The sequence below is a fragment of the Echiichthys vipera genome, assembly GCF_963691815.1.
Source record: "Echiichthys vipera genome assembly, chromosome: 7".
NCBI classification, from domain to species: domain Eukaryota; kingdom Metazoa; phylum Chordata; class Actinopteri; order Perciformes; family Trachinidae; genus Echiichthys; species Echiichthys vipera.
In genome coordinates, this window is record NC_139832.1 from 22,016,809 (window position 1) to 22,042,417 (window position 25,609).

General features: G+C 39.1%; 2 protein-coding genes across 3 annotated transcripts in view; both read left to right on the plus strand.

The window, feature by feature from the left end:
- The window catches only part of LOC310949455 (receptor-type tyrosine-protein phosphatase eta-like), a 34,896-nt gene extending 14,981 nt beyond the window's left edge, over positions 1-19,915 (plus strand). The window contains exons 4-35 of the mRNA XM_083916929.1: positions 134-394; positions 1,070-1,327; positions 1,495-1,758; positions 2,473-2,730; positions 2,988-3,260; positions 4,061-4,318; positions 5,458-5,730; positions 6,295-6,552; positions 6,728-7,000; positions 7,238-7,504; positions 7,660-7,923; positions 8,312-8,572; positions 8,851-9,105; positions 9,585-9,845; positions 10,044-10,304; positions 10,399-10,509; positions 11,281-11,418; positions 11,506-11,769; positions 12,128-12,391; positions 12,521-12,670; positions 12,878-13,076; positions 13,262-13,380; positions 13,477-13,564; positions 13,652-13,696; positions 13,931-14,018; positions 15,562-15,652; positions 15,855-15,931; positions 16,150-16,284; positions 16,932-17,048; positions 17,923-18,083; positions 18,210-18,345; positions 18,462-19,915. Coding sequence (XP_083773055.1) covers positions 134-394; positions 1,070-1,327; positions 1,495-1,758; positions 2,473-2,730; positions 2,988-3,260; positions 4,061-4,318; positions 5,458-5,730; positions 6,295-6,552; positions 6,728-7,000; positions 7,238-7,504; positions 7,660-7,923; positions 8,312-8,572; positions 8,851-9,105; positions 9,585-9,845; positions 10,044-10,304; positions 10,399-10,509; positions 11,281-11,418; positions 11,506-11,769; positions 12,128-12,391; positions 12,521-12,670; positions 12,878-13,076; positions 13,262-13,380; positions 13,477-13,564; positions 13,652-13,696; positions 13,931-14,018; positions 15,562-15,652; positions 15,855-15,931; positions 16,150-16,284; positions 16,932-17,048; positions 17,923-18,083; positions 18,210-18,345; positions 18,462-18,620 — 6,287 coding nt within the window. The 3' untranslated portion in view covers positions 18,621-19,915. The remainder of the gene's footprint in view (positions 1-133; positions 395-1,069; positions 1,328-1,494; positions 1,759-2,472; positions 2,731-2,987; positions 3,261-4,060; positions 4,319-5,457; positions 5,731-6,294; positions 6,553-6,727; positions 7,001-7,237; positions 7,505-7,659; positions 7,924-8,311; positions 8,573-8,850; positions 9,106-9,584; positions 9,846-10,043; positions 10,305-10,398; positions 10,510-11,280; positions 11,419-11,505; positions 11,770-12,127; positions 12,392-12,520; positions 12,671-12,877; positions 13,077-13,261; positions 13,381-13,476; positions 13,565-13,651; positions 13,697-13,930; positions 14,019-15,561; positions 15,653-15,854; positions 15,932-16,149; positions 16,285-16,931; positions 17,049-17,922; positions 18,084-18,209; positions 18,346-18,461) is intronic.
- A 2,369-nt stretch (positions 19,916-22,284) lies between these two features.
- Positions 22,285-25,609, plus strand: part of osbpl5 (oxysterol binding protein-like 5) — a 54,246-nt gene continuing 50,921 nt past the window's right edge. For both annotated transcript variants that reach the window (XM_083917544.1, XM_083917547.1), the window contains exon 1: positions 22,285-22,421. The gene's annotated coding sequence lies outside the window, so the exon portion shown is untranslated. The remainder of the gene's footprint in view (positions 22,422-25,609) is intronic.

Here is a 25,609-nt window from a genome sequence, read left to right on the forward strand (position 1 = left end):
AAAACTCTCTGAATATAAATGAACAACACAAATTTGATAGAAAGACGACAATACTGTGTTACACTATGATGAGTGATGGGAACATGAAATATGAATGTATAAATTTGCGCCCATGACTTCCCCTCATTTACAGAACCTAAAGTAGTCAGAGACCTCACTGTCAATGAAATCAAAACCTCCTCTATATATCTGATGTGGACTAAACCAGAGGGAAACAGCTCCTCATATGCAGTCCAGTGGTCTGATGGAAATGTACATGACAGTGACAGTGTGACTGAAACACATATAAACATTTCTCACCTGACTGCTGGTGTCCAGTATCGAATAACTGTTACTGCAGTGGCAGCTGATGGCAGTACTAAAGGACAGAGTGCAGCTGTTTCTCAGTACACAAGTAAGTGAGCATTTAAATCTGGTTCGAACTCTGAAGTTACTTTAAGAGAAGTCCAGATGTAGAATAACAAGTCCTCTCAAAGGAGAAGTTGTTGACTGCTGGTTTGGGCATCAGCTACAGTGAAGCTGTTGTTGTTCTGGACCATGGTGATGACAAGAGAGCTCACCTGTGAAGCAAATGTCTGGATTAATGTTGGTCAAGTTCTCTTTTTTGATAATCTGCTTTGGCCAAAACCTCTGTTTAGACAAGACTGATGTCATGGATACAGCAGTTGAAATGAGGTTTCACCCAGTGTCACTTGTTAAAGAGGATACTGGGTGTCAAAGATGCTGGATGAACTTCCAGCTGCATCGAGGCAGGCTCAGCTATTGTTGACTCAAAGAAGAATTAAAATAAAGCTGTTTTAAATAGGATGTATTTCCCAATATAACACCTTTTCCTCACAGAGCCTGAAGTAGTCAGGGACGTAACTGTCGGTGAAATCACAACATCGTCTTTATCTCTGATGTGAACTAAACCAGATGGAAACAGCTCCTTCTATAGAGTTCAGTGGACTGATGGAACAAATAACTGGAGTGACAATGTCACCAACAGGCACATAATAGTTACACCAAGTGATATGGAATACATTCCTCTCCTCTCCTCTCCTCTCCTCTCCTCTTTTCTTTGCTTTAGGACCTGGTGAAATTGGGGAACCTACTTTGTCCACAACAACCACTTCCATCTATCTGAACTGGACCTTACCTCCTGGTGATGTGTTAAAGTACAGGGTGGAGTGGCATAACGGTGGAAACCTGATGATCAGATACACATACAATACCTTTACTGCACTATCAGACCTGATCCCTGGTACTAGCTACGCAATCTCAGTCATTGCCATAGCCAGAGACAATGAGACAGAAGGAGCCAGTTACACACTCACCTCAGTCACAAGTAAGCCACATTTTATGTATTTGACGTTTCCAAATGAAAAATGCACTGTAGTGGTGGAAGTCACTGAAGAGTTTTCCCATTTATACTTTCCCATTGGTGCTAGAAAATGCTGGAAAGCAGTAAACAATTGTATTTGTTCATCTTGTTTTTTTATCTTGCATTCGCAGAGCCTGCTGTTGTCAATAATCTCCACATCACTGAAGTCACAACATCGTCTGTGGCTCTGAGCTGGACTGAACCAGATGGCAATGCTACCCTCTACATAGTTCAGTGGACTGAAAGTGGAGATTCCCTTATGAACACCACTACTACTGAAACCTCCTATAACATCAACAGTTTAAACCCTGGATCCCAGTACAACATTACAGTGACTGCTGTTGCTCTAAATCCTTCAAACAAAGGAAAAGGAACCTTAATAACTACTTTCACAGGTAGGTTCATACTTTGAGAAAATCCTTTTTTCATGAGAGTCAGCAACCATTTTGTTTATAACACACCATAATGTAGCTATAAGCATAAATATGGACAAGGTAAACAATTATAGCTCCTTTGAGGACAAAATGTATTTGCATTACAAATGTGCTTTAATATATCGTCGTTATCAGTTTATACAACAGCCTTCACTTGGTTACCCACAGAAGTAGTTTTAGTTGTTGACATAAATTAACCTTCTAATAGGTTAGCTTTCATCTGCACAGCAGGTAATGAGCTTTACTAAATCAGAAAAAAATGAAATGAAGATTGCTTTTCAGGTTTAAGGTGTATTATGATGCATGTGGAGCTGCAACAATTAGTTGGTCAATTAACTAATTATCTGATCAACAGAAACTTAATCTGGACCTTATTTTGATAATCTATTCATTGTTTAGGTCACTTTGCAAGTTTTTTTTAGTAATTTGAGTTTTTATAATGTCTGTATGTCGGCATCATTTTAAACATGAATTATGTACATACATACATGATTATGATCACATTGCAATGTTTGATGTTTTTCATTGATAAAATAAGCATTTACAGTGAATATATGTACTTTATTTGTATTATGCCATTTCAAAATATGACCCATCATAAATGGATATAGTGTTTTTATATTCCACAAAGCAATGACAAGAGAACCAAACCTGCTTTTCTTCTTTTTTATACAGAGCCTGAAAAGCCTGAGAACATTACGATAACAGCACGAGGAACCAATTACCTGGAGATCAGCTGGGCTTTACCTAAAGGGAGGGTTGATCACTACGTGGTGAACATCTCAAATGAGGGACAGATATTACATAGCAACAGAACAACAGTCACCACAGCCCTCTTTACTAATTTAGATCCTGGGAGGATCTTCGTTATCACTGTGACTGCTGTAGCTGGAAAGTTCACTGTGGTGTCTGATCAGTCTTCATTTGCCACTGGTAAGTTTAACACCTGTATATATACTTCTAATAATGTTTAACAAGTAAATGTGGTTTATATTATTATTATCATTGTTTCATTTAAACCATTAAAACCAATCATACATTATTATAGAAAGAAACACAAGTAATGTGTGTGTGTGTGTGTGTGTGTGTGTGTGTGTGTGTGTGTGTGTGTGTGTGTGTGTGTGTGTGTGTGTGTGTGTGTGTGTGTGTGTGTGTGTGTGTGTTTGTGTGTGTGTGTGTGTGTTATTTAGAGCCCAAACCTCCTGGTTCCATCATCATCGTCAGTCAAACAAGCTCTTCGCTCCATCTGAAGTGGGCGACTCCTGCTTTGATGGAGGGTGCTCCAAACATCAGCTACTATGTCACCTACCAGCCTGAGGGTGGCAAAGTACAGAATAAAAGTTCCTTAGTCAGTGAGGCAGAGCTGTCCTCGCTTTTGTCAGGAACTTCTTACAATATAACTGTACAAACAGTTGGACCCCAGGATTTAAGGAGCACAGTCGTACATGATTCTGCGTTCACAGGTAAGTACAACAGGGAAAAACCAAAGGACGTACAGTAAAAGCGTGTCTATTGTTTAGGAACTCTCTCTCTCTCTCTCTCTCTCTCTCTCTCTCTCTCTCTCTCTCTCTCTCTCTCTCTCTCTCTCTCTCTCTCTCTCTCTCTCTCGCTCTCTCTCTCTGAAATTACCTGTGATTGGCCAAAGCCTCAAGTCACAATATAGGATTTCTAAAGCCTGGAAACAGAGCAAAGAGGAGGTGCAGAAGTCTACTTTTCTCTCAGAACACTTGAATAAACACATGATGAAATGTGATGTGATTATAATGTTGTACAAAAATAAATAGCCTAGCCCAGGTTTAAAGTCTATTATGATGCATGTGGAGCTGCAACAATTAGCTGGTCGATTAACTAATTATTTGATCAACAGACACTTTAGCAGTTATTTTGATAATTATTTGATTGTTTCGGTCATTTTCAAAGTACGTTTTTTGCTTAGTAATTTGACTTATAACATGTATCAATGTTATTTATGTTTCTCTGTCTGTATGTTGGCACCATTTTAAAAACTATAGTTTTTTGGGAAATATATTATTATGTTAATATGGAATATGGATAGGAAGTGTGGTGCATTAATTATGTACTTACATACGTATTTTCGATCACATTGCAATATTTGATTAAATAAGCATCTACCGTGAATATATGTACTTTATTTGTATTGTGCCATTTCAAAATATGACCCATCATAAATGGATATAGTGTTTGTTTTCTCCACGAAGCAATGACAAGAGAACCAAACCTCTTTTTATTCTTTTTTATACAGAGCCTGAAAAGCCTGAGAACATTGCGATAACAGCACGAGGAACCAATTACCTGGAGATCAGCTGGGCTTTACCTAAAGGGAGGGTTGATCACTACGTGGTGAACATCTCAAATGAGGGACAGATATTACATAGCAACAGAACAACAGTCACCACAGCCCTCTTTACTGAATTAGATCCTGGGAGAATCTTCGTTATCACAGTGACTGCTGTAGCTGGAAAGTTCACTGTGATGTCTGATCAGTCTTCATTTGCCACTGGTAAGTTTAACACCTGTATATACAGTATACTTCTAATAATGGTTTGCAAGTAAATGTACAGTGCAGATCAAAATGTCCACACAACATGCGCCTCAGCAAAGACAAGTCTAGCCTTTTTATTCTTCCTGCTGATGAGAGGTTTGGTCACTGCAGAGTGGGCTTTCAGTCCAAAAAGTCTTATAAGACAGTGTGGAAGGTGGCTGAGTGCTTAGAGCAGTCACCCAATGTAAAGAGGCTGAAGAGCCTCAAGGCAGAAACCGCGGTTTCGACTCCGACCTGCGGCCCTTTACTGCATGCCCCCCCCTCTCAACCCATTTCCTGTCTGTCCTATGTAATATAGACTTAAAAAACTACCAAAAAATCTTTTAAAAAGTCTTAAATGACGAGACACTGTGTCTCGAGACAGATCATTGCCTGGTTCTGCACTGAGACCAACTCCAGCTGCAGTGTTGAACCGATTCCCCATTGCGAGTCTTTGCATAATCCTGTCCTCTTGCACTTTTTTTACGTGGACGACCGACCTTTTTGAGGGGCTTAAATTAATCTGTGTCCTTGTAAAGTTTTAAATATTCTTGAAATCACAGACTGTGAACGCCCAACCGCTCTCTGATGGCTGAGAGATTCATCCCTTTGGCCTTCATCTGGACAACCTGCTGTCTCAGGGTTTCAGTCACTTTAGAGCAGCTCGCCATCCTGCAAATAACCAGGAGAGCTGCAGATAAATAGGGTGTCCAACAATAAGTAAATTGTCACCAGATGCCAGAATATCACCAATAACTGGGAGGCATCTGAGAGTGTTCTCTAATTTTGCTCAATGCTTTTTTCACAAAGTAAAGTTTTTTGTTGAAGTGCCTTGGTTATTTAAAAAAACATGCTAGGAAAGCAGACGTATAGCCACAGTTGATATTCTGTCAAATGATGGTGGTTAGAAAATAACAGTATTTCAGAATAAATCAAGTATATATAATTTTTTCTCTAATTTTGATCTCCACTGTAGTTTATTATTATCATTATTTAATTTAAACCATTAAAACCATTTAGACATTAATATAGACAGAAACACACGTTATAAGTTAAAATATGTGTTTGTGTGTGTGTGTGTGTGTGTGTGTGTGTGTGTGTGTGTGTGTGTTATTTAGAGCCCAAACCTCCTGGTTCCATCATCATCGTCAGTCAAACAAGCTCTTCGCTCCATCTGAAGTGGGCGACTCCTGCTTTGATGGAGGGTGCTCCAAACATCAGCTACTATGTCACCTACCAGCCTGAGGGTGGCAAAGTACAGAATAAAAGTTCCTTAGTCAGTGAGGCAGAGCTGTCCTCGCTTTTGTCAGGAACTTCTTACAATATAACTGTACAAACAGTTGGACCCCAGGATTTAAGGAGCACAGTCGTCCATGATTCTGCGTTCACAGGTAAGTACGACAGGGAAAAACCAAAGGACGTACAGCAAAAGCGTGTCCATTGGTTAGGAACCCTAACCCTTACCCTAACTGCCTAGCCCAGGTTTAAAGTCTATTATGATGCATGTTGATCTGCAACAATTAGCTGGTCGATTAACTAATTATTTGATCAACAGACACTTAATTGGGAAGTTATTTTGATAATCATTTAATTGTTTAGGTCGTTTTCAAGTATTTCTTTTAGTAATTTGAGTTATTATGATGCCAATGTTATCAATGATTTTCTGTCTGTATATTGGCACCATTTTAAACACTATAGTTTGTCTAGAAATATAGTAAATGTTAATACGGAATATGGATTGGAAGTGTGGTGCATGAAATATTTATGCACATACGTATGCACATACAATGTTTGATGTTTTTCATTGATAAAATAAGCATTTACAGTGAATATATGTACTTTATTTGTATTGTGCCATTTCAAAATATGACCCATCATAAATGGATATAGTGTTTTTTTATTCCACAAAGCAATGACAAGAGAACCAAACCTGCTTTTATTCTTTTTTTATACAGAGCCTGAAAAGCCTGAGAACATTACGATAACAGCACGAGGAACCAATTACCTGGAGATCAGCTGGGCTTTACCTAAAGGGAGGGTTGATCACTACGTGGTGAACATCTCAAATAAGGGACAGATATTACATAGCAACAGAACAACAGTCACCACAGCCCTCTTTACTAATTTAGATCCTGGGAGAATCTTCGTTATCACTGTGACTGCTGTAGCTGGAAAGTTCACTGTGATGTCTGATCAGTCTTCATTTGCCACTGGTAAGTTTAACACCTGTATATATACTTCTGATAATGGTTTGCAAGTAAATGTGGTTTATATTATTATTATCATTGTTTAATTTAAACCATTAAAACCAATCATACATTATTATAGAAAGAAACACAAGTAATGTGTGTGTGTGTGTGTGTGTGTGTGTGTGTGTGTGTTATTTAGAGCCCAAACCTCCTGGTTCCATCATCATCATCAGTCAAACAAGCTCTTCGCTCCATCTGAAGTGGGCGACTCCTGCTTTGATGGAGGGTGCTCCAAACATCAGCTACTATGTCACCTACCAGCCTGAGGGTGGCAAAGTACAGAATAAAAGTTCCTTAGTCAGTGAGGCAGAGCTGTCCTCGCTTTTGTCAGGAACTTCTTACAATATAACTGTACAAACAGTTGGACCCCAGGATTTAAGGAGCACAGTCGTACATGATTCTGCGTTCACAGGTAAGTACAACAGGGAAAAACCAAAGGACGTACAGTAAAAGCATGTCTATTGCTTGTGCTGATGAAACTTATGTTTTAGTTTTTGCAATATTTATATTAAATACATGGTTTTATCTGACCAGTATTACTGTATTTTATTATTATTATTATTATTATTACAAATATAGCGTAATTGATTTAAATCTATTATTTAATTACTTTGTAATTAACAAATTCCTGTGTTCGTCATTTTTCTAGACCCCAACCCTGTGTTGAACCTTATAGCCAGCCCTAAATCCACCACCTCAGTGACAGTGAAATGGTCAGACCCACTGGGAGCTCAGGTGTATTACAAATACTTGGTTCAAACCTACAGTACTGCAGGAGCACCGTTTAACACAACAGTAACCACTAACAGTACTGAAGTACCAAACCTGGAGCCTGGAACTAAATACAATATCAATGTCACAACGATAGCTGCAACAGGAAGTGAATCCACAGTGGAACAGACATTCACCTACACAAGTAAGTTCTAATATTTACACATGCATTCATGGATCATGTACTATCAGAAGTATTCTTTATACTTAAAACAGTTAAGGATACCACAGAAATGTAAAATACCCCTTTTTCTATTCTGTTCCTTGGTCTTACATTACCCTCTGCTGTATTTGCTGCAGTGCCCACAGCGGTGACCAACCTAAGAGGGGAGGATGTGAACATGACGTCCATCCGGCTGACGTGGAGTGGACAAAGTGATCACAATCCTTCCTACTCCTACCTGGTGATAGCGCTTCAGGATGGCATGGTGGTTCAGAATGATTCAACTGACACTAAGACTTACACCTTCATCCATCTGACTCCTGGAATATTGTACACTATTGATGTGTTTGCAGTTGTGGGAGGGGTTAGATCCACAGTGGAAAGCACATCGGTTTACACAAGTATGTCTTCAAAGCTTCTGAAATGTGTTCTTTAATGTATAAAATATTGTTGCTGGCTAAAATGATGCCTATATGGTACAGCCGTCTCCTTTAAACTGAGCTTCATGTGTAAAATAATACTGTGTGATAAAATAACAACTTTTCAGACACCGCACAGATAATAAAAGTGGAGAATTTGCATGTTTAGAAAATGTGTTTAAGTATTATTCTGTACCTTCTCTCCCAAAAGTAAATTTCTGAAATGGTCAGAATACACTTACATTTTGTGTTATAATTATTGTGTTAATCCTGTATCGTTCTTCAAATGAATGTATTGTGTTCAGGCAGAGCTAAAACTTAGGATTTTATAATTGGATATTAAATAATATTTCAAATTTTTTTTTTATAGAACCTGAAGCAGTTTCTGGCATCAGAGCCATCGGAAGCACAACTACCATGTTAGTGAGCTGGACACCAGCAGTTGGGCAGGTGGACTTTTATAAGGTCCTGCTGTACAGAGATACACAGTTTGTGAACAGCAGCATAAAGCTGGACAACACTACTTTGGACAAAGAGTTTCAGGGCCTGACACCAGGAGTGCTTTACTATGCGATAGTAGTCACCAAAAGTGGACCTTTTGAGAGCAACTCAACTGTTGCCAACGCAACTTGTGAGTGACATTGACATTGTGACTTATACATTTTGCTCAATGTTTTTTCACAAAATAAGAGTTTTTGTTCCTTGATTATTAAAAAAACATGCAAGTACAGAAGTCATATAGCCATAGTTGATATTCTATCAAACATGCACAGTAAAAAAAACCGTATTTCATAATAAATCAAGTGTTTATACTTTGTTTTCTTTTTTTAATCTCCAGTGTATATATACCGTATGCGATAAATGCCTGGTATGGAACACTAATGAAACAGTATTCTCTCTCCTGTCCAGTTCCCAACCCTCCTGGCCCAGTCATGGTGGAGTCTCAGACTGTGGATTCCATTAACTTCACTTGGCCCTTTCCAGAGGACATGGACCATAATCAGTACACCTTCAACGTGTCCACTTTTAACGGCTCCTTTCTGACTGAAAACAGTTGGTACCTGCTGGACTACCTGCAGTCTGGAAGCCCCTACGATATCTCTGTTGTTACTGTTGGCGTGTGGAACTATGAGAGCACTGCAGTGAAAACAGAAAATTATACCAGTAAGTGTCATAAACACACACTCGATCACACCAGTGTATGGGTCTCTAGTTCATTTATTAAAATTATGTTTACATTTTACTGTTATTTTTACTCTGGTATACTTAATTTTTTTTCTGGTTTTGGTTATCATTATTATTATTATTATTATTATTATAAAGATGCTACAGGTTAAAACAATATTTGAATTCAATTTTAATTTTGGTTACTTCAATCTTAGTTTTATTTATGACTTTATGATTATTGTAAGCAAACAATCTGACAGATGAAATTTATTGTGATGTTAAGATTCTGCTTTATGAGCCAGATGGATTTTTATTATAACGCACATAATGACTCTACCATATGGACTTCCAAATGCTTCTTTATAAAAACGGTTAACCCCTTGTGCATGTGTGGCAAACCCTAGATGCTCTTTATCACTATTTTGCCCAAATTTGACAGATACCTGTTCTGCATATCCACTGTGTCTTGTCCTCAGGACCATATCCTGTAACCATGCTGAGAGAGACAGAAATCACCACAAATGCAGTGACCTTGGTGTGGGAACAGCCGGACAGCAAATCCAACTACACATATGTGGTGCAGACCACCAACGGCTCCTTTTATCAACCTAAAGTAGTCATAAACAAACAAGAAAGAATCACTGGGCTTGTCTCTGGGAGCAACTACAGCTTCACTGTCACCACACAGACAGCAGATGGCACTCAGGCAGCTCCTGTTACAGTGTCCTATTTTACACGTATGTATACATCCTATCCAAGATACTGAAATTAACAGTAGACTGTGCGAGCAAAAGAAACAATAATACAAGTAATAAGTATATATTTTTTCCTTTAAATTTTCCTTTAAGTCTCTTTAGCTTTTGTACTGAGGGGGACGCTGCATAAAGACGTGCTGTATGTTGTTTCATAAGAAACACTCTCTGCTCTCTTTGTAGGTCCATATAGTGTTAGATCGTTGGAGGCTGAAACCTTGAACACAACTTCTGTACGTCTATCATGGACGGAACCCCTGGAGTACAAGCCTGAATACACATATCGGGTTAAGACTACAGGCTGTGGCTTCCGAAACAAAACCCTTGCAGTGGTAGTCACAGAGATCTCAGAGCTCAACCCTGGGACCGAGTGCACCTTCTGTGTCTTTGTGAGAGCAGCGAATGGCATCGAAGGAGACCCAAACTGCGCCTCTCAGTACACCAGTATGGCTCTTACCTGTCATTTCTGTTCATTTATTTCAAATTGTCAAGGTGGTTGATCAACTTTTATCCTTCCTTGCTTCCTTTACATTAACAGAGCCGGAGGCAGTGCAACCCAGTATCTCCAGCCAGGGCTCCAACAGTTCAATCCTGGTGTCATGGACCAAACCTTTTGGGAAAGCGGAGCATTATAAGGTTTCTCTTAACAGTAATGCTACAGCTTTAAAGCTGGAAGTGCTGAACTCCACCGATACCTCTTTTCTGTTTGACAACTTGCCCGCTGGAAGGCTTTACACTGCCATGGTAACCACATGCAGTGGACCCTTCAGTGCATCATCTGGATTCATTACTAATGCAACTTGTAAGTATGATACATTTTTTCGATTTTCAGGGGTTTCATATTCACTAATTCACATCAAATATATCAAACAACAAAGCAAGTTTCCAAAGCATGCTGTTAAGTTTCCTTTTATCTTTTTTTATTTGATAGCCAGTCTTCGAGGCGTCCAATGTTTTTTTGTCTTTGAAGCTTGGGTGATGTTTGGAATCCACAACGGAACATATTGTTTGCCTACATTTTTATTATAATCATGTTTGCATGAGTCATTATCTGGCACTGTAGTCCTGAGCAGCCCAGATGATGCTCTAACCTTGATGATGCTTTCAAGTATCAAGCACAATGACATAACAGCCACTCCTCTGGAATCACATGGGGAGGACAGTAATACAAGAAACAAATGTTGGGAAAATATTTGTGTTTTATAAGTTTTATGAACTGTCAGTATGGCATTTTAAACATCCGTATATTGGATACTGAAGTTCACATTGTGCAATTCCCCCCTCCCAGTCCCGAACCCTCCCGGGCCAATCGACATCTTGTCGAAGACAACCAGCTCTATTAACATCAGGTGGCAGGAATCACCTCTGATGTCTGGTGCATCATTCCACTACCAGTTGACTGACCCTTCATTCCACACAGAAAAACCCATCACTACCACCAACACCAGTCATACTTTTGCCAACCTGCTTTCTGGGACTTCCTACAGCATCTCTGTAGTAACAGTGGGTGTGATGGGTTTTGAAAGTGAAAAGGTTCAAGTCAACATGGTCACTACAAGTAAGGGTTTTATTATGCAAGCACTTTTATGTGAAACCTTTACTGTCTATAACACCTACATCTCTCAAATCTCTTTCAAACAATCAGGACCATTTAGTGTGAAGCTTCTTACAACATCTACAGAAGAGGAGAACATCGAGGTCATGTGGGCCGTACCTGACGAGTACAAGGAAAGCTATAGCTACTATCTGACCTGGCAAAGTTCAGATGGGTCTGTTAGTAATAGAACAGTTAAAGAAAATAAGTCTACTATCGATCACCTGGTTCCTGGCAGCCCCTATGACTTTAGTGTCACCACAGAGACGTCTGATGGAACCAAAGGTGCCCCAGAAAACATTTCCAGCTGCACAAGTACGGTCAAAACTGCTTGATTACTTTCAATGTATTTATTGCAGTCAGATATTTTCTAAATATTTAGACTTTCAAATGTGCATATATGAATATTGTGAAAAGTTCCTTTTAGGAGTAATTTCATATTAGAGGAATGTTTTCAGATTTTATCTAGTAAGAATTTTGTAACTATTCTACTACTACTATAATAAACCTTCTTTGAAGAAGGCTGATCACAATTGTTTAAGTATTCCCAACTTTTCAATCACCCGAAGACGCTGAACATATAACATGTTTAATAACTAATAATAGGCTGTTTTAATTAATTGATTATCAATGTCATGTTTGTCCTGAAAATCATTTCTGTTTTATGCTGCAGATGCAAGCCCAGTGACGGACCTTGAATGTAAAGGTCCAAACACAGCAAACGCACAAGTCATCCTGTCCTGGAACAAACCCAATGGCCAACACTCTGGCTTTAATGTCACTGTAAACGATGGCCTGATCAACTCGGAAAGCACCTGTTGTAACCATACTGTATCCAACCTTCATCACCATACTGACTACAACCTGACTGTGGGGACTCAGAGCTGCGGACGACCCAGCATCGATGTGTTCATTCGCTGCAGGACAGGCATCACGAGTAGGACATTATGCTTTCTGAACATAATAATTTCATAACTGTTGCATGTAAATCCTAGCATGTTCAATATGTATTTAAGTAATAACTTCTCATAATCTAATCTTGTTTGCTCCACCTTTTTCCCCAAAGGCCCACCCATTCCAGAAGACTTTAAGTCACTGGTGTCGGTGATTACCACGGAGTACAACAAGTTCACCCTTCAGATTGCCTCCAGTCTACTGAACAGCACCAATGGGCCAATCACCCATGTTGGGGTGCTGGTGACAAATAACTTCCCCGGTTGGTTTCTTTTTCTCTTCTTTTTGTCAGGGAATGTTGTATGTATGTTGCACGGTTGTAATCCATTAGTGCTGAAATTACTATTTGCTGTACAGCCCTTTATGTATGCCTACTCTAAGTCTTTGTTACTGTTTTCTTTATTTGTTTCATATGATAGTTCATTAGACTCATAACAAGAACCATTTTCTGTAATTGCTGTCCTTCCAGATGACACTGATTCAAGAAAGTACCTGGCGAGCACTTACACTCAGTGGAAAGCAGGGACAACTAAAGTATATCTGGCAACAGTCACAAATAATCTCTTACATTCGCGCAGTGGAGAGAGCCATCTGAGCATACAAGTAGGAGATGACTCCAAATGGAAAGGCTACACTAATGGTCCTCTGGATGCAACTGGAAAATACCAGTAAGAGCACAAATAATACTGTATGAATATGTGTGCAGAAGCACATAATATAAAGTAACTCCTTGATGATAGAAATTTAAGACATATTTTAAGATGTTCAGTGACAGTAATTATGGATTAATAGATTAATGTGTAAGATGTTTATATACTTTTGTTTATCTTAACTGATTTGTTCCATCCTGCAGATATGCTATTGTGTTGTTCACCGGGCTGACTCTGACTAAACACAACCTTGTGGATAGTCACCTGTCATTTCTGTCAATGACAGACTACTTTCCTACTGTTGCACTCCCACAGAACCCAGGTACCACATTCAGAAACAATGTCTTTATCATAATGCTGCCATAATGTTATGAAATGTTCACTTGCATCCTTATTTATCTTTCTGTCAACATTTTAGCTATCATTGGCATTGCTATTGGAGCAACATTGGGAATTTTTTGCGTTCTCTTCATCGTCCTCATCGGCTTTATTATCTACTGGAAAAGGTTTGTCCTCGTAATCACTGGTAAAAAATTACCACTGAGTCTGTATGTTTCGCTCTAAATTCTTTACTTGCTATTCACATACTTTAGGTTATCCAACAAAGAATCACCAGATATCCAGATTAATTCCATGAGGTAAGGTTTTCATTTTTAACACATTATTATACATTTGGAGTAAATGGACAACAATCGTTTATGTAACTGTTGCTCACCATTGCTCTTTCCTTTCTTTTTCCAGAGCCAAAGTGTAAGTATAAATCCTTTGAACGATAAATATGATCAGATTTATCAAGTGTTATTGTTTATGAAAGAAAGAAACAGTAGTTTTGCTCATACCTCTTGTCTGACCTCTGGTGTCCATTTGAGCAGAAGTGCGGCTGTGAGGGTGGAGGACTACGAGGTTTACTACAAGAAGCAGAAAGCCGACTCCAACTGTGGCTTTGCTGAAGAGTTTGAGGTGAAACTTGGGCTTAATCTTCATGAGATTAGTCATAGTAGGCAGTTATTGCTAACAAAGACTGAATCAGCATTCGGACCAATATCAGAACTTTGTCCAATATATTACACTAGATATATTTAATTATCTAATTGAATCATTTGGATAATGTGAATCTATGTGTAAAAGTAATAACGATTGCACATATTTAACTGATTGGGCATCCTTACTAATATTTACTAGCCGTGACAGCAACATGGTTTTGTTTTCACCTTGTGGGTCTGTATGTTTGTGTGTCATCATGGCAAAATACGGTCCTAGAGACACTTAATGTAGCGGTAACTATCATGCCATATGTTTATATGGCTGGCTATGGTCAGATTTTGTCACCATGATAGTTTAGTTTAGTTTATTGTTTATTTGACAGGGACAATGCACAATGTTACCATAGTACCAGAGCTAGCTGCGGCGGCTGAGGCGGCTGTGCTCCGAGGAAGAGTTGGTCACCCGATCCCCGGCTCCCCCGGTCCGCATGCCGAGGTGTCCTTGGGCAAGGCACCCAGAATTGTTCCGAGGGCATGGGTGTGTGAATGTGGTGTAAATGGCTAGATTACATTAGATGGTATGTAGATGTCCACTGCCATCAGTGTGAATGTCTGTGTGAATGGGTGAATGTGGCAAGTGTTAAAAAGCGCCTTGAGTAGTCAGAAGACTAGAAAGGCGCTAAATAAGTCCATTTACCATTTAGCTAACAGCTAATTTGCATCTGCAGACAGACAAACAACAATAAATACAGCATTAAAACATAGCAATGTGTAAAAGAAACATTGGACAGGCAGACAAAGAACAGTAAATACAAAATACCACCAGTACAATACATCAAGTAATTAATAAATATGCCTCACAGCAAGAGGGTTCCTGGTCCGAATCCCGGCTGGGGCCCTTCTGTGTGGAGTTTGCATGTTCTCCCCATGTCTGTGTGGGTTCTCTCTGCATTCTCCGGCTTCCTCCCACAGTCCAAAGACATGGCAGGTGTTAGGTTAATTGATGACTCTAAATTGCCCGTAGGTGTGAGTGTGAGTGTGAATGGTTGTCTGTCTCTGTTTGTCTCTGTGTGTGTCCTGGCGTCCTGTCCAGGGTGTAACCCGTCTCACACCCGATGTCAGCTGGGATTGGCTCCAGCCCCCCCACGACCCTGATAGGGACAAGCGGTTGAAGATGGTTGAAGATGGATGGTTCAGATCTATTCAAAATAGTGGATATGCAATCTAAATATGTATTCTATTTGCAAAACATTAGATATAAACAGTCATTAAAACTAAAACCTCTATAAATAATCCTCTGACTCAAAACTATGGCAGTAGCTTTAAAAATCAATCTGATAGTGTCACAACCATGCAAAATGCAGGGGTCCAAAGTAGGAAAGGGCCACTTTATACCCCTGGTTTGATTTGGCATCACAGCTGGTGTGATCCCATCGTGACTCTTTTTTTTTTTTTTGTATTTTGGCATTAAGCGAGGCAAACTTATCATCAACAACACTTTATTTATTTTCTTTTAAAAGGACCTGAAGGTTGTTGGTACAGCTCAGTCGAGAACAAATGCTTCAACGTTGGAGAACAAGCCCAAGAACCGCTACAACAACGTGCTTCCCTGTGAGTCGCCTTAACCAATCCCCCTCTGCTGCTTTCAACAATAACTCTTCTCACTCATTAAGCTACATGATCACCTATAATACTGTATCTACTATCACTATCCCATTAAATCAAAACAATCCCAGGTACACATCAGTACTGCAATAATTTTCGACATTTAGCAGATTTTCCATTTCATTTACCCTCTTTTCTCGCCTCCTAGATGACTCCTCTAGGGTGAAACTTTCTATTACCCATGGGAGTCCATATGATGACTACATCAATGCTAACTACATGCCGGTGCGTACTGACACTCCTTAAAACAGCTCTCTGCCTCAGTCATTTGCTTTTGTATCAGTACATCCTGCTAAACAACATAACTGCTCATTCTTTTGCCATGCTGTTCAAGCTATTACACCTTCATCCACAGTGATGTTTGAAACACTTGAGACCTGCTATAAAACTGAACAGGATGGACGTTGTGTGTTCTGTGTCTGGGCTGATGTTTTATTTGACAGGGTTACAACTCCAGGAAGGAGTACATCGCAGCACAGGGTCCTTTGCCCAGCACAGTCAGCGAGTTCTGGAGGATGATCTGGGAGAAGAATGTACAGACTCTGGTCATGCTGACACGCTGTAATGAACAGGGACGAGTGCGTATGAACACAAATTACATGTCTCGCATTAACACATAAGTTTACACACATACACATACACACACACACACACACACAAACACACACACACACAGACACACACACACACATACGCGCACACACACACACACACCTTATGTTTTTCCTAATGTTAGCCAACATACTAACTTGCCTGAACACTGAATATCACATCCTGAATATAAATAGTAACTTATTCCATTAATGTACCCTCAATGTTGTATGAAAAACGTATGACCTGACCTCTAAAAAGTTAAACTAGGTTAACAAGAAAGTATGATACATTTTCACATCTCACACTTAAATATCTTACGTGGCTTAAAGCAAAACATAGTCCAGTCAATGCATAACCAGAGCATTGCGCAACCATAATTTATCTACTGATCTGTACAGAAGTAAGTATTTTGTGCATTTTTAATAAAATATTTTTAAAAAGCAGTAGCCTACAGCTGTTTGACACAAATATGGAAGTGTTGCCATGCTGATTTGAAAATCTCATAAAATGAGAAAAAAAAGGAATATGTTTTCTCCTTAAAATGTTATCTGTACTGTATATACTGGTGTCTCTCTATATTATGAAAATGAATTCTGGATACTTGCAGTCAACTGAATCCTTTATTTTCCAGGTAAAATGCGAGCAATACTGGGATCATGGCACAAAGCACTTTGAAAACATCACCGTAACAACAACCTCTGAAATACCACTTGACGACTGGACCATCAGGGATTTTGATATTAAAAATGTAAGTGGCCGAAGAAAAAATCTTTTTAGAAGGGTAAAAATCAGCACTGTGTTGAAGAAGACGACATCACTCATCAATGTTTATTTAACACCATCGCTTGGAATACTTGTCCGTTGCCATATCAACTCTGAGTGAAACAACAACCCCCTGCTGATGAAAAGGCACATTGTATTAAAACTTGAATCCTTGCAACCAATAAGCTACAATTTAAAAAAAAGCCGTGTGCTCCGGTTTCCATTCTGAGCCAAGGCACTGTGATCTAACCAAGCAGCAACCTCCGGAGCTGAAAAAATGAAGCCAACTGCAGTTCCTCTTGTGGCCACTTGAGGCTGGCTCCAAAAACGTGTCAAACCCCATAGATCACCTTGTTAAAATGCCCAACTTTACCGCAGAGTTAAACATGTTTACTCCTTGTACAATAACGGTTTTGGTCTCTAGAGCTACTTCCCCCCTTCATGTCAACTCTACAGGTTGACTTTTTATAAGAATTATATTAAGGCTTAAAGTTATGTAAAATTAAGGGCTTGGCCGCTTTGCAGTGACAGATAGATGCCGTCACAGGAGACTGTAGGCTTCATTTGGCCCACCTCAGCTCCATTCACGCTCCACCTCTTAGCCCATTTTTGGATTAGCCAGGAGTAAGATGGCGTCAGGCATTGCCAAGATGCCGACTACTGGAGCCCCTACCTACATTGAGCTTCACAATGACTTCACAAAAATCCAGCGTCATGAAGACCAAAACTATTTTTTATGCAGTCCACGGATCTAACTTGTCAATAGATGTATTTCTTTGCATCACACTCCATACATTCATCTGTACACATTGATTTCTCAGTCGCAACTATTTGAGTTTGTGTGTATATTATTTCTTCAGGTGAAAACAGCGGAGACCCGTTCAGTGCGTCACTTCCACTTCACAGCCTGGCCAGATCACGGGGTACCACAAACCACCGAGCTCCTCATCAGTTTCAGACACTTGGTCAGAGAGCACATGGACCAGTACTCCAGGCACTCTCCTACTGTGATCCACTGCAGGTCTGACAGAACACACAAACGTTTGCCTTCAATTCTTTATAATAGAAATGAGAAAAAGATTAACCTGATTTTCTGTCTTTCTCTCATCCCTCCCTTGTCTGTGTTTTCTACATTGTCTACACTTAGTGCTGGTGTGGGACGCACAGGTACCTTCATAGCCATTGACCATTTGATCTTCCAGATTGAAAGGGAAAATATTGTGGACGTGTATGGCATTGTCAACGATCTGCGCATGCACCGGCCCCTCATGGTGCAGACAGAGGTAGGACACAGTCACATTTGTTACAGTTGTCTCCCTGTATGTGTTGTTTTCAATATGTGAAGAGTATATAAAGTGTGCTGCAGCTCAGTGAACTTGGATATTTGATGTCCCTGCAGGACCAGTATGTGTTCTTAAACCAGTGTGCCATGGACATCATCAGATCGAGAACGGGAACAAACGTGGATCTTATCTATCAAAACACTGATGCACTCTGTATTTACGAGAACATAGAACCAAAAAAAGGTTTCCGCAAAAACGGGTACCAAAATGCATAGGCCTGAGAAACCATTCAGGTCTTCTTCTTCTCTTCTTTACTCTTAGCAAGATGCTGAGCGGACATTTGCAAAGGGAATTTTTTTAACAGATTGTGCTGTATTTATTTATTTTTTATTCCTGACACACTTTTGTTAAGAAACGTGTAGCTTACTGGATTACAGCCTCACTTTTTTGGTATTTATTTGTTGAAAATGTTGAATGTTTGATGATGGAGGGAGCTGTTTATGGGGCACAATCACTGACCAAAAATATTTGGATTATATGTAAACTTTGGTCAAACATAAAATTTGATTCTCTCTTATAACTGCAGATGTTTATATTGCTCAGTCTCTTTCTGCTTGTTTACTACTTACATGCGATTACATTTTTTTGCTCAGGTAATATGTTGGATGCTGTACAGTTATTATTACAGACACTTTTGACAATGAAAAACGTGTAATTAATTTAACCTTTGGAATTGCCTTATACAAAGAATTGCTGGTATGAATACTATGTGCCTTTTAAAAACCTGTATACTTTAGCGCCAGAAGGTGGCACTCTATTATGTTTGTCTTAAACAGTAAAAGACCAACAGGGACTGTTATGATGTTACCTTCTTACAGGAACCTTAAGATTACATTTCTTAATATATCCTATTTTATTGATGTTTGTCAGATCATCCAGCCAACTCTTTTTGCACCTATTAAGCCAATTTGAACTGTGCAATGCCTTTTGATGAAGGACTTTTGTTGTTTGTTGTAGAGACTTTTGTATGTGTATGCACTGTAGTGAAGAATGCACTGGATGCATTTGTCTTTCTATACACTGTCCACTTTTGGAAACTATAGAGACGTTGATTTTTTTGTTTGTTAGTTTTTCTTTAATCAGTATCATTGATTGCATTTTGGCCAGTGTTTTGTGAAACTGTTTGGAACATTTCTTTTCCTTTGAATTAAAGAGATGGGTCGCTAGCTCAGGAACTCATGCAATGAGAACATTTTGCTGGGGAGGTATGGTGTTGGAAAAATCTATACATGTTGTCAGTGTCCTTCTCTACATTGTACATTCCTCAAAGAAACAAGCGTGATATGTCACTCTTTTCTGTATATCTGGTCTATCTATTTCACATCACATTTCCTGTGATGTTAAAATCACCAGAGGAGCTATATTTCAAACTTCTAATCACAGAATTATCCATGAGGCAGGTACTTTTTCCTTTTTTTCACATAATGTGTGTGGTTAACCTGTAGATATTTATAGTCCATCTTTTATTTTTATTTTATAATAATGTACATAATGATTGAAAGCACTTAATAAAAACAAGGATAGCAAATATTCAAATAAGTGTAGCATGTTTTTAATAATGCTTTATGAGATGCTTGCTGGTACAACGCAAATAAATTTAAAAGGAGGAAGGATTTAACATTTGTGTACTCTTTGATCTGTAAAACAAACTGTGATTAAAGATGTAATTACATTTTTACCTCACAATAATGTGTGTGGTTTGAATCATTGTGTGAGCTAGTGCAGCTTGATTTTCTTATTAATATTTCAAATCTCCAAGGGGATGCCACTCAGATGTACAGTATGCTTCTGTTTGTGTTGTGTAACATTTTTCAAGCGTATATCATTAGAAACATACATTGCCTACATATCCTGTGTGATAGCTGTTTGACACTGCACTGCTGAGGTCTTCAGTGCAATTGTCTGCCAGTCAAATAGAATGATCAAAAGAAGAACAGAACAGAATATGCTGCATGCTGCAGAGGAGGACTAAACTCTGCATTATTCAGAGCAACTTTGAGGTTGCAGGTAGCTAAGTGCACCCTCAAAGGATAAATCAATAATTTAGTTCATGAGGAAAAGCTTTTTACACAGGGACATCAAAAAGTTTGAATTTTACAGATCACTGCAGGCCTACACTCAGGGGATTTCTTTTGCAATATGGAGGTGTTTTAAGGGCAATTATTTTCACACAGAGGGCAGTGATGGCATGGTGGTAATAGCGTGTCATCTTCAATACGCCTGCTATTTCTCACATATTTCTCACGTATCATCCTTGTGTTATGTGTCTCAGATACACAGGTTGTAACTAAAAATAGATGTGGCATTTGAATGCCTCTCGAGTTTCTGTGTATTGCAATAAAAGATATACGGAGATGAGCGGTTATGTCATTAATCCACTCTGAATACAAACTTAAAATAGGAGAAAGGATAACTGGGTGATCCAAATATAATGATGAACTCAAATACTTATGCACCAGTAAATCCTAAATAATAGATTACCGCGGGATATTACAGCTTTTGGTTGCAGTGATATAGTTTTTGTTTGAGCTGTCTTTGCAAACACAAAGAAACAGACGCAAATAAGGATGTGTGCCCAATTAAGTGGAAGCATAACACACACCCACAGCTATGCAGGGTTCTTGCATTGACCTTTAAGTTAAGACGTGTAAAGTCTACACTGTAGCAGGGTGAAGACTCTCAGACTCTACACTATAAGCTGTGAATGCTTGGCTAATTCTCTGTGAACAACAGGGTTTACATATTTATTGTGATAATAATGAAAGATGTATGATAATGTTTGCTCTTTTAGGAAGTGGTCGGAAGTAACCAAGTGCAACTACTCAAAGTTCTGTATTTAAATATAATTTTGAGGTACTTATACTTATTTAAATAAATCCATTTTCTCTCGCCTTTTACTTCTACTTCTTTTCAGGAAAAAAACAAGTGCCTTTTATTTCACCACATGTATCTGGCAGGTAAAGTAGGCTATACATTTGCAAAATAAGATGTATCATATAAAATATATGACCATCTTGTGAAATATGATGCATTGTATTAGATTTTAACTAATCAACAGCATATAAAATACTAAAAATTACATCGAAAGTAAAATGATAATGTTAATGCATCATTAATAATCCAATAAAATACTTTATAACATACAGGGCCATTGTGCTGCCTAATGGATAGGCCTATGCTTTGCTGACAATACTTCTGTACTTTTTATTGATAGTAAAAAGCCTCGTAGACAAGCCATTGAAATTAAATTAAGATAAAAAATCATAATATTTTATGAACCACTGTGGAATGTAGCCTACCTTCCATTACTTTATTGAAGTTTGAGAGCTAACATTGAGGTCTGAATTTTATTTCAGGCTGACTTTCAACAACAAAAACATTAATAAGTCACATCACATCAACAACCTGAAACAGGTGTAGGCAGAAGCTCTTGGTTATAATGCCTACCCTTAAGCAAATCATGCATGAAAATAATAATAATAAATCTAATACATATATATATATATACATATATACAAACATATTGAAATATATATATACTTACACATATACACATACACACGTACTCTTTTTTTTAATACCTATTTCTTTAATAAATCTTACATAATATAACCTTAACAAGTTGTATATGCTCTACATAATCATTAACTGGACTTAAGTACTTCATATGTGATAATGCAAATGTAAGATAATGTTTGCTCTTGTAGATCACATCACTACAGTACAGTAGCCTACCGTGCAGCCGCTGTTATACACTGCTGCGGCCACAGGTGTCGCCACGGCTCCCTGTGCAGCGGCGGCAGCGGCAGCAGCAGCAGCAGCAAGATGAACCGCAGCAGGAGGATCCAGTCCGCTCCACACTCTCCATGTTGAAACAGAGCAACTTCTCCTCCAGCCGCCTCCTACCGTCCGCCACAGCCAGCCCGCTGTTCCCCTCACACGGTCCCGTGCTATGACGCTGGACTGGAGAGGAAGCTCGGACACAACTGTATGAGCGCCACGCTGGTCGACACAGAGTAAGTTTGCATTTAACTGCTTTGTTACTAACGGATACACACACCGAGAAAGATAACTTGCTATTTTTAGCACACATTACTTGTATTTGTTCAACTAACGTGTGTTTTATGTGCTAACTTACGCTAGCTAGCTCAGATAGCATTAACTGGTAGAATGAGGAGGATTTGCTTTTTTCCCCCGGACGGTAGTTTTGAGGCTCATAACGACGCAATATTTGGAGGAATTTGGTCAGTGGGTGGTAGTAACGTTATCTGTGTCTGTGTGGTGTGTCATCCGGCCGGAGAGCGGCTAATGTTACAAGCTATAGCTACATAAAGTAAACCTCCCATCACCACGTTAGCAGACCGTGCCCCATGCGGCTGCGGCTCGGCTGTCACTTGTTTGCATGGCAACCGTGAACCTAGCCGATGTCTTGTGGCTGTGATAAGCAAGGGCAAGTACCTGTGTATGACTCGTACTTCATATTATATATATATTGAATTGGTCTAACCAAAAATGTTTATACCGGTGGCAGTCACCGAAGGAATAATAGCGACGTGTAGCGTGCAGTATGTAAACCATAATGCAGTGTGTAACGTGAGATGATTCAGGTGGGAGCATTGTGAGGCTAGTAGACATTTAAATGTCAAATGCCGGTATATGCAGTGCAGGCCAAGGAATCCTAAGCATGGTTCACCAACTACAGTGTTGCTGGTTTAAAGCTGTAGATCTAAACCTTTTTTATATTTGCTCCCTAACAGCCCATTATGACTGTCAACAATCTTCTCTGCAGAGATCTTTCTTTATTAACATTGAGATGACTTGGTCAAGAGGGTCCTTTTTTTGTCAACAGTGTTGACATGGCAATGAAGAATTAATTGAATAGGACTTTCTGTACTAAAAAACGACATTTTCTTGTGATTAGTATTAGACCGATAAATTGACTAATCTCGGCTTATTGCAAACATATTGGTACCTTACTTTATGACATGTAAGGACTAATTTTTCAGTACAGATTTACCAAAATATCCATCCATCTATCTTCAACCGCTTGCCCCTATCGGGGTGGAGGGGGGCTGGAGCAAATACCAGCCCACATTGGACGTGATCACACATAGAGACAGAGACAGACAACCATTCACACCTATGGGCAATTTAGAGTCATCACTTAACCTAACACATGCATGTCTTTGGACTGTGGGAGGAAGCCGGAGAACACAGAGAGAACATGCAAACTCCACACAGAAGGGCCCCAGTCGGGATTCGAACCAGGAAACCTCTGGCGCTGTGAGGCGACAGTGCTAACCACTACAACACCGTGCCGCCCCCATTTGCCAAAATATGTTTAAGGTGATTTAAAGTGTGTCCATTACATAGGTCTATTGAATAGCTCTGAGAAGATTAGTTTTCAACGGCACAATGTCTTACTCCTACTCCTAAAAACACCTAAAAAATGTTTGTTTATTTTATGTTTATTAGAAGAAGAAAAAAAACAAACATTATCTCACCACATTTTCTAAACTTCAAATACAGAGGTCATCCAGTAAAGATTGGGCTATATTTGTGATATTTGATCTTGATGAGATAATGAATAAACATGGAGATTTTACAGTGCCACTTCATCTCATCTTTCTCCGTCTATTCCCAGTGCAGACAAAGATACAAGAGCTCATAATCTTTAATCATGGGGTATTATGTGGAGTTGAGCTTTGCTAGAGTTGAGAATAGCACATAAGTGCACTTTAGTTAATTGTTAAAAGGGTTACTGGAATGTGTCACTCAGAGTGCAAAAAAAAAAAATAAGCTCAAGAAAGACAATCCAAGCACAAGAGGAAATGATTACCAGGGTGCTAGAAGTGAAATGTCGGGTGATATTTGAGAAATGGCAGCTGAGTGAGTTTAAAGACCTGCCTCTTGTTCCCCTCTTTTACTTTTTTGTCAAAGCTCTGCAGTCTTTGTTGTCCAGCGTTTCTATGATCTGTATGTACAGTTGACTCCATCTACCGGAGTGCATTATACAGAACAATGAAGGCCTGATATCCAGTATTAGGATTCTCTTTCAGACTGGCACTGGACTCAAATTGATCTGATCTATTGAATGACCGCAAAATGTCAGACTGCAAGTGGTGTGGTGAGGGGATGGAAAAATATCAGGCATATGAAGGTCACTAATAATGCATGCCAATTGGAAACAGGTCATGGTATAAATAGCAACACACTACACCTATTTGCACATTTGGGTTAGATCAAGTCTGCGATGCTCTAAATACTCCTTGTTCGATGCCTTTCGTTAGATGGAGTCTTAATCTTCCAAACTCAAACAAATCAACATTTATTCAATTGTTTCTTGAGTTTTTTTCCCACTTAGCTTTTATAATGATGGGAGGTTTTCTGTGCTGATCTCTAAACACCCAAAGTCTGGTCATGCCATGTGACAGCGTACCTGGCACTAATCAGGTGGGGATATTTAATGGTGTTGGTCCCTAAGCCTATCAACTAGAACTGTGGCTTTGCTCTGCCGTGAATGACAAATAGCAGTGAATGAAGCAAAGAGAAAAGGGTGGTGAGAATGCGAAGAGCTGTTTTTGTGGGTGATGTTTGCAGTTTTTTTTGTAGCACTGCTTTTTCTATGAAGACAGCAACAACTGCCCCTACTTCCATGCTTTGCTGCGAGGAATACTCAGAAAATACCATGTACAGTTACATACTGTCGATCTGACTCCATAGGAGAAGTCACCCAAGTGTGTCCTGGTGGCCTACTGTAGGGGTTTGAGATGCTGGCTCTGGTCTGAGTCATCTCTCCTCTCTCCCCCACATTTCCACTCTAATCTTGAATATCCTAAATAAGAATGCAGGAGTCAATCTGTAACATCATGATAAATATGATTTATAGCATACTCCTTAAATTCAGTGAAGCAGAAAACATCCAACCCATTGGATTTTGAAGAGTATCTGCAGGCAGGTGTTTTGTCCCTAAAAAGCACACAGGTACCTGGTGTACATCAGGTTAGATTGGAATGCATTGTTTTTTTTTTGTTGTTTTGTTGTTTTGACTCAGATTTTATTGATGTTTTAAATAAACAATTAAGAACACAGAACAGCGTCAGTGAGGCACGTGTTCTTAGTAATAACACTCAAATGTCTCTGACATCAAAGTTTTCGGTGGTGACTGCATTGTGAGCAGGTATTCTGTCCATTTTTCGCATTT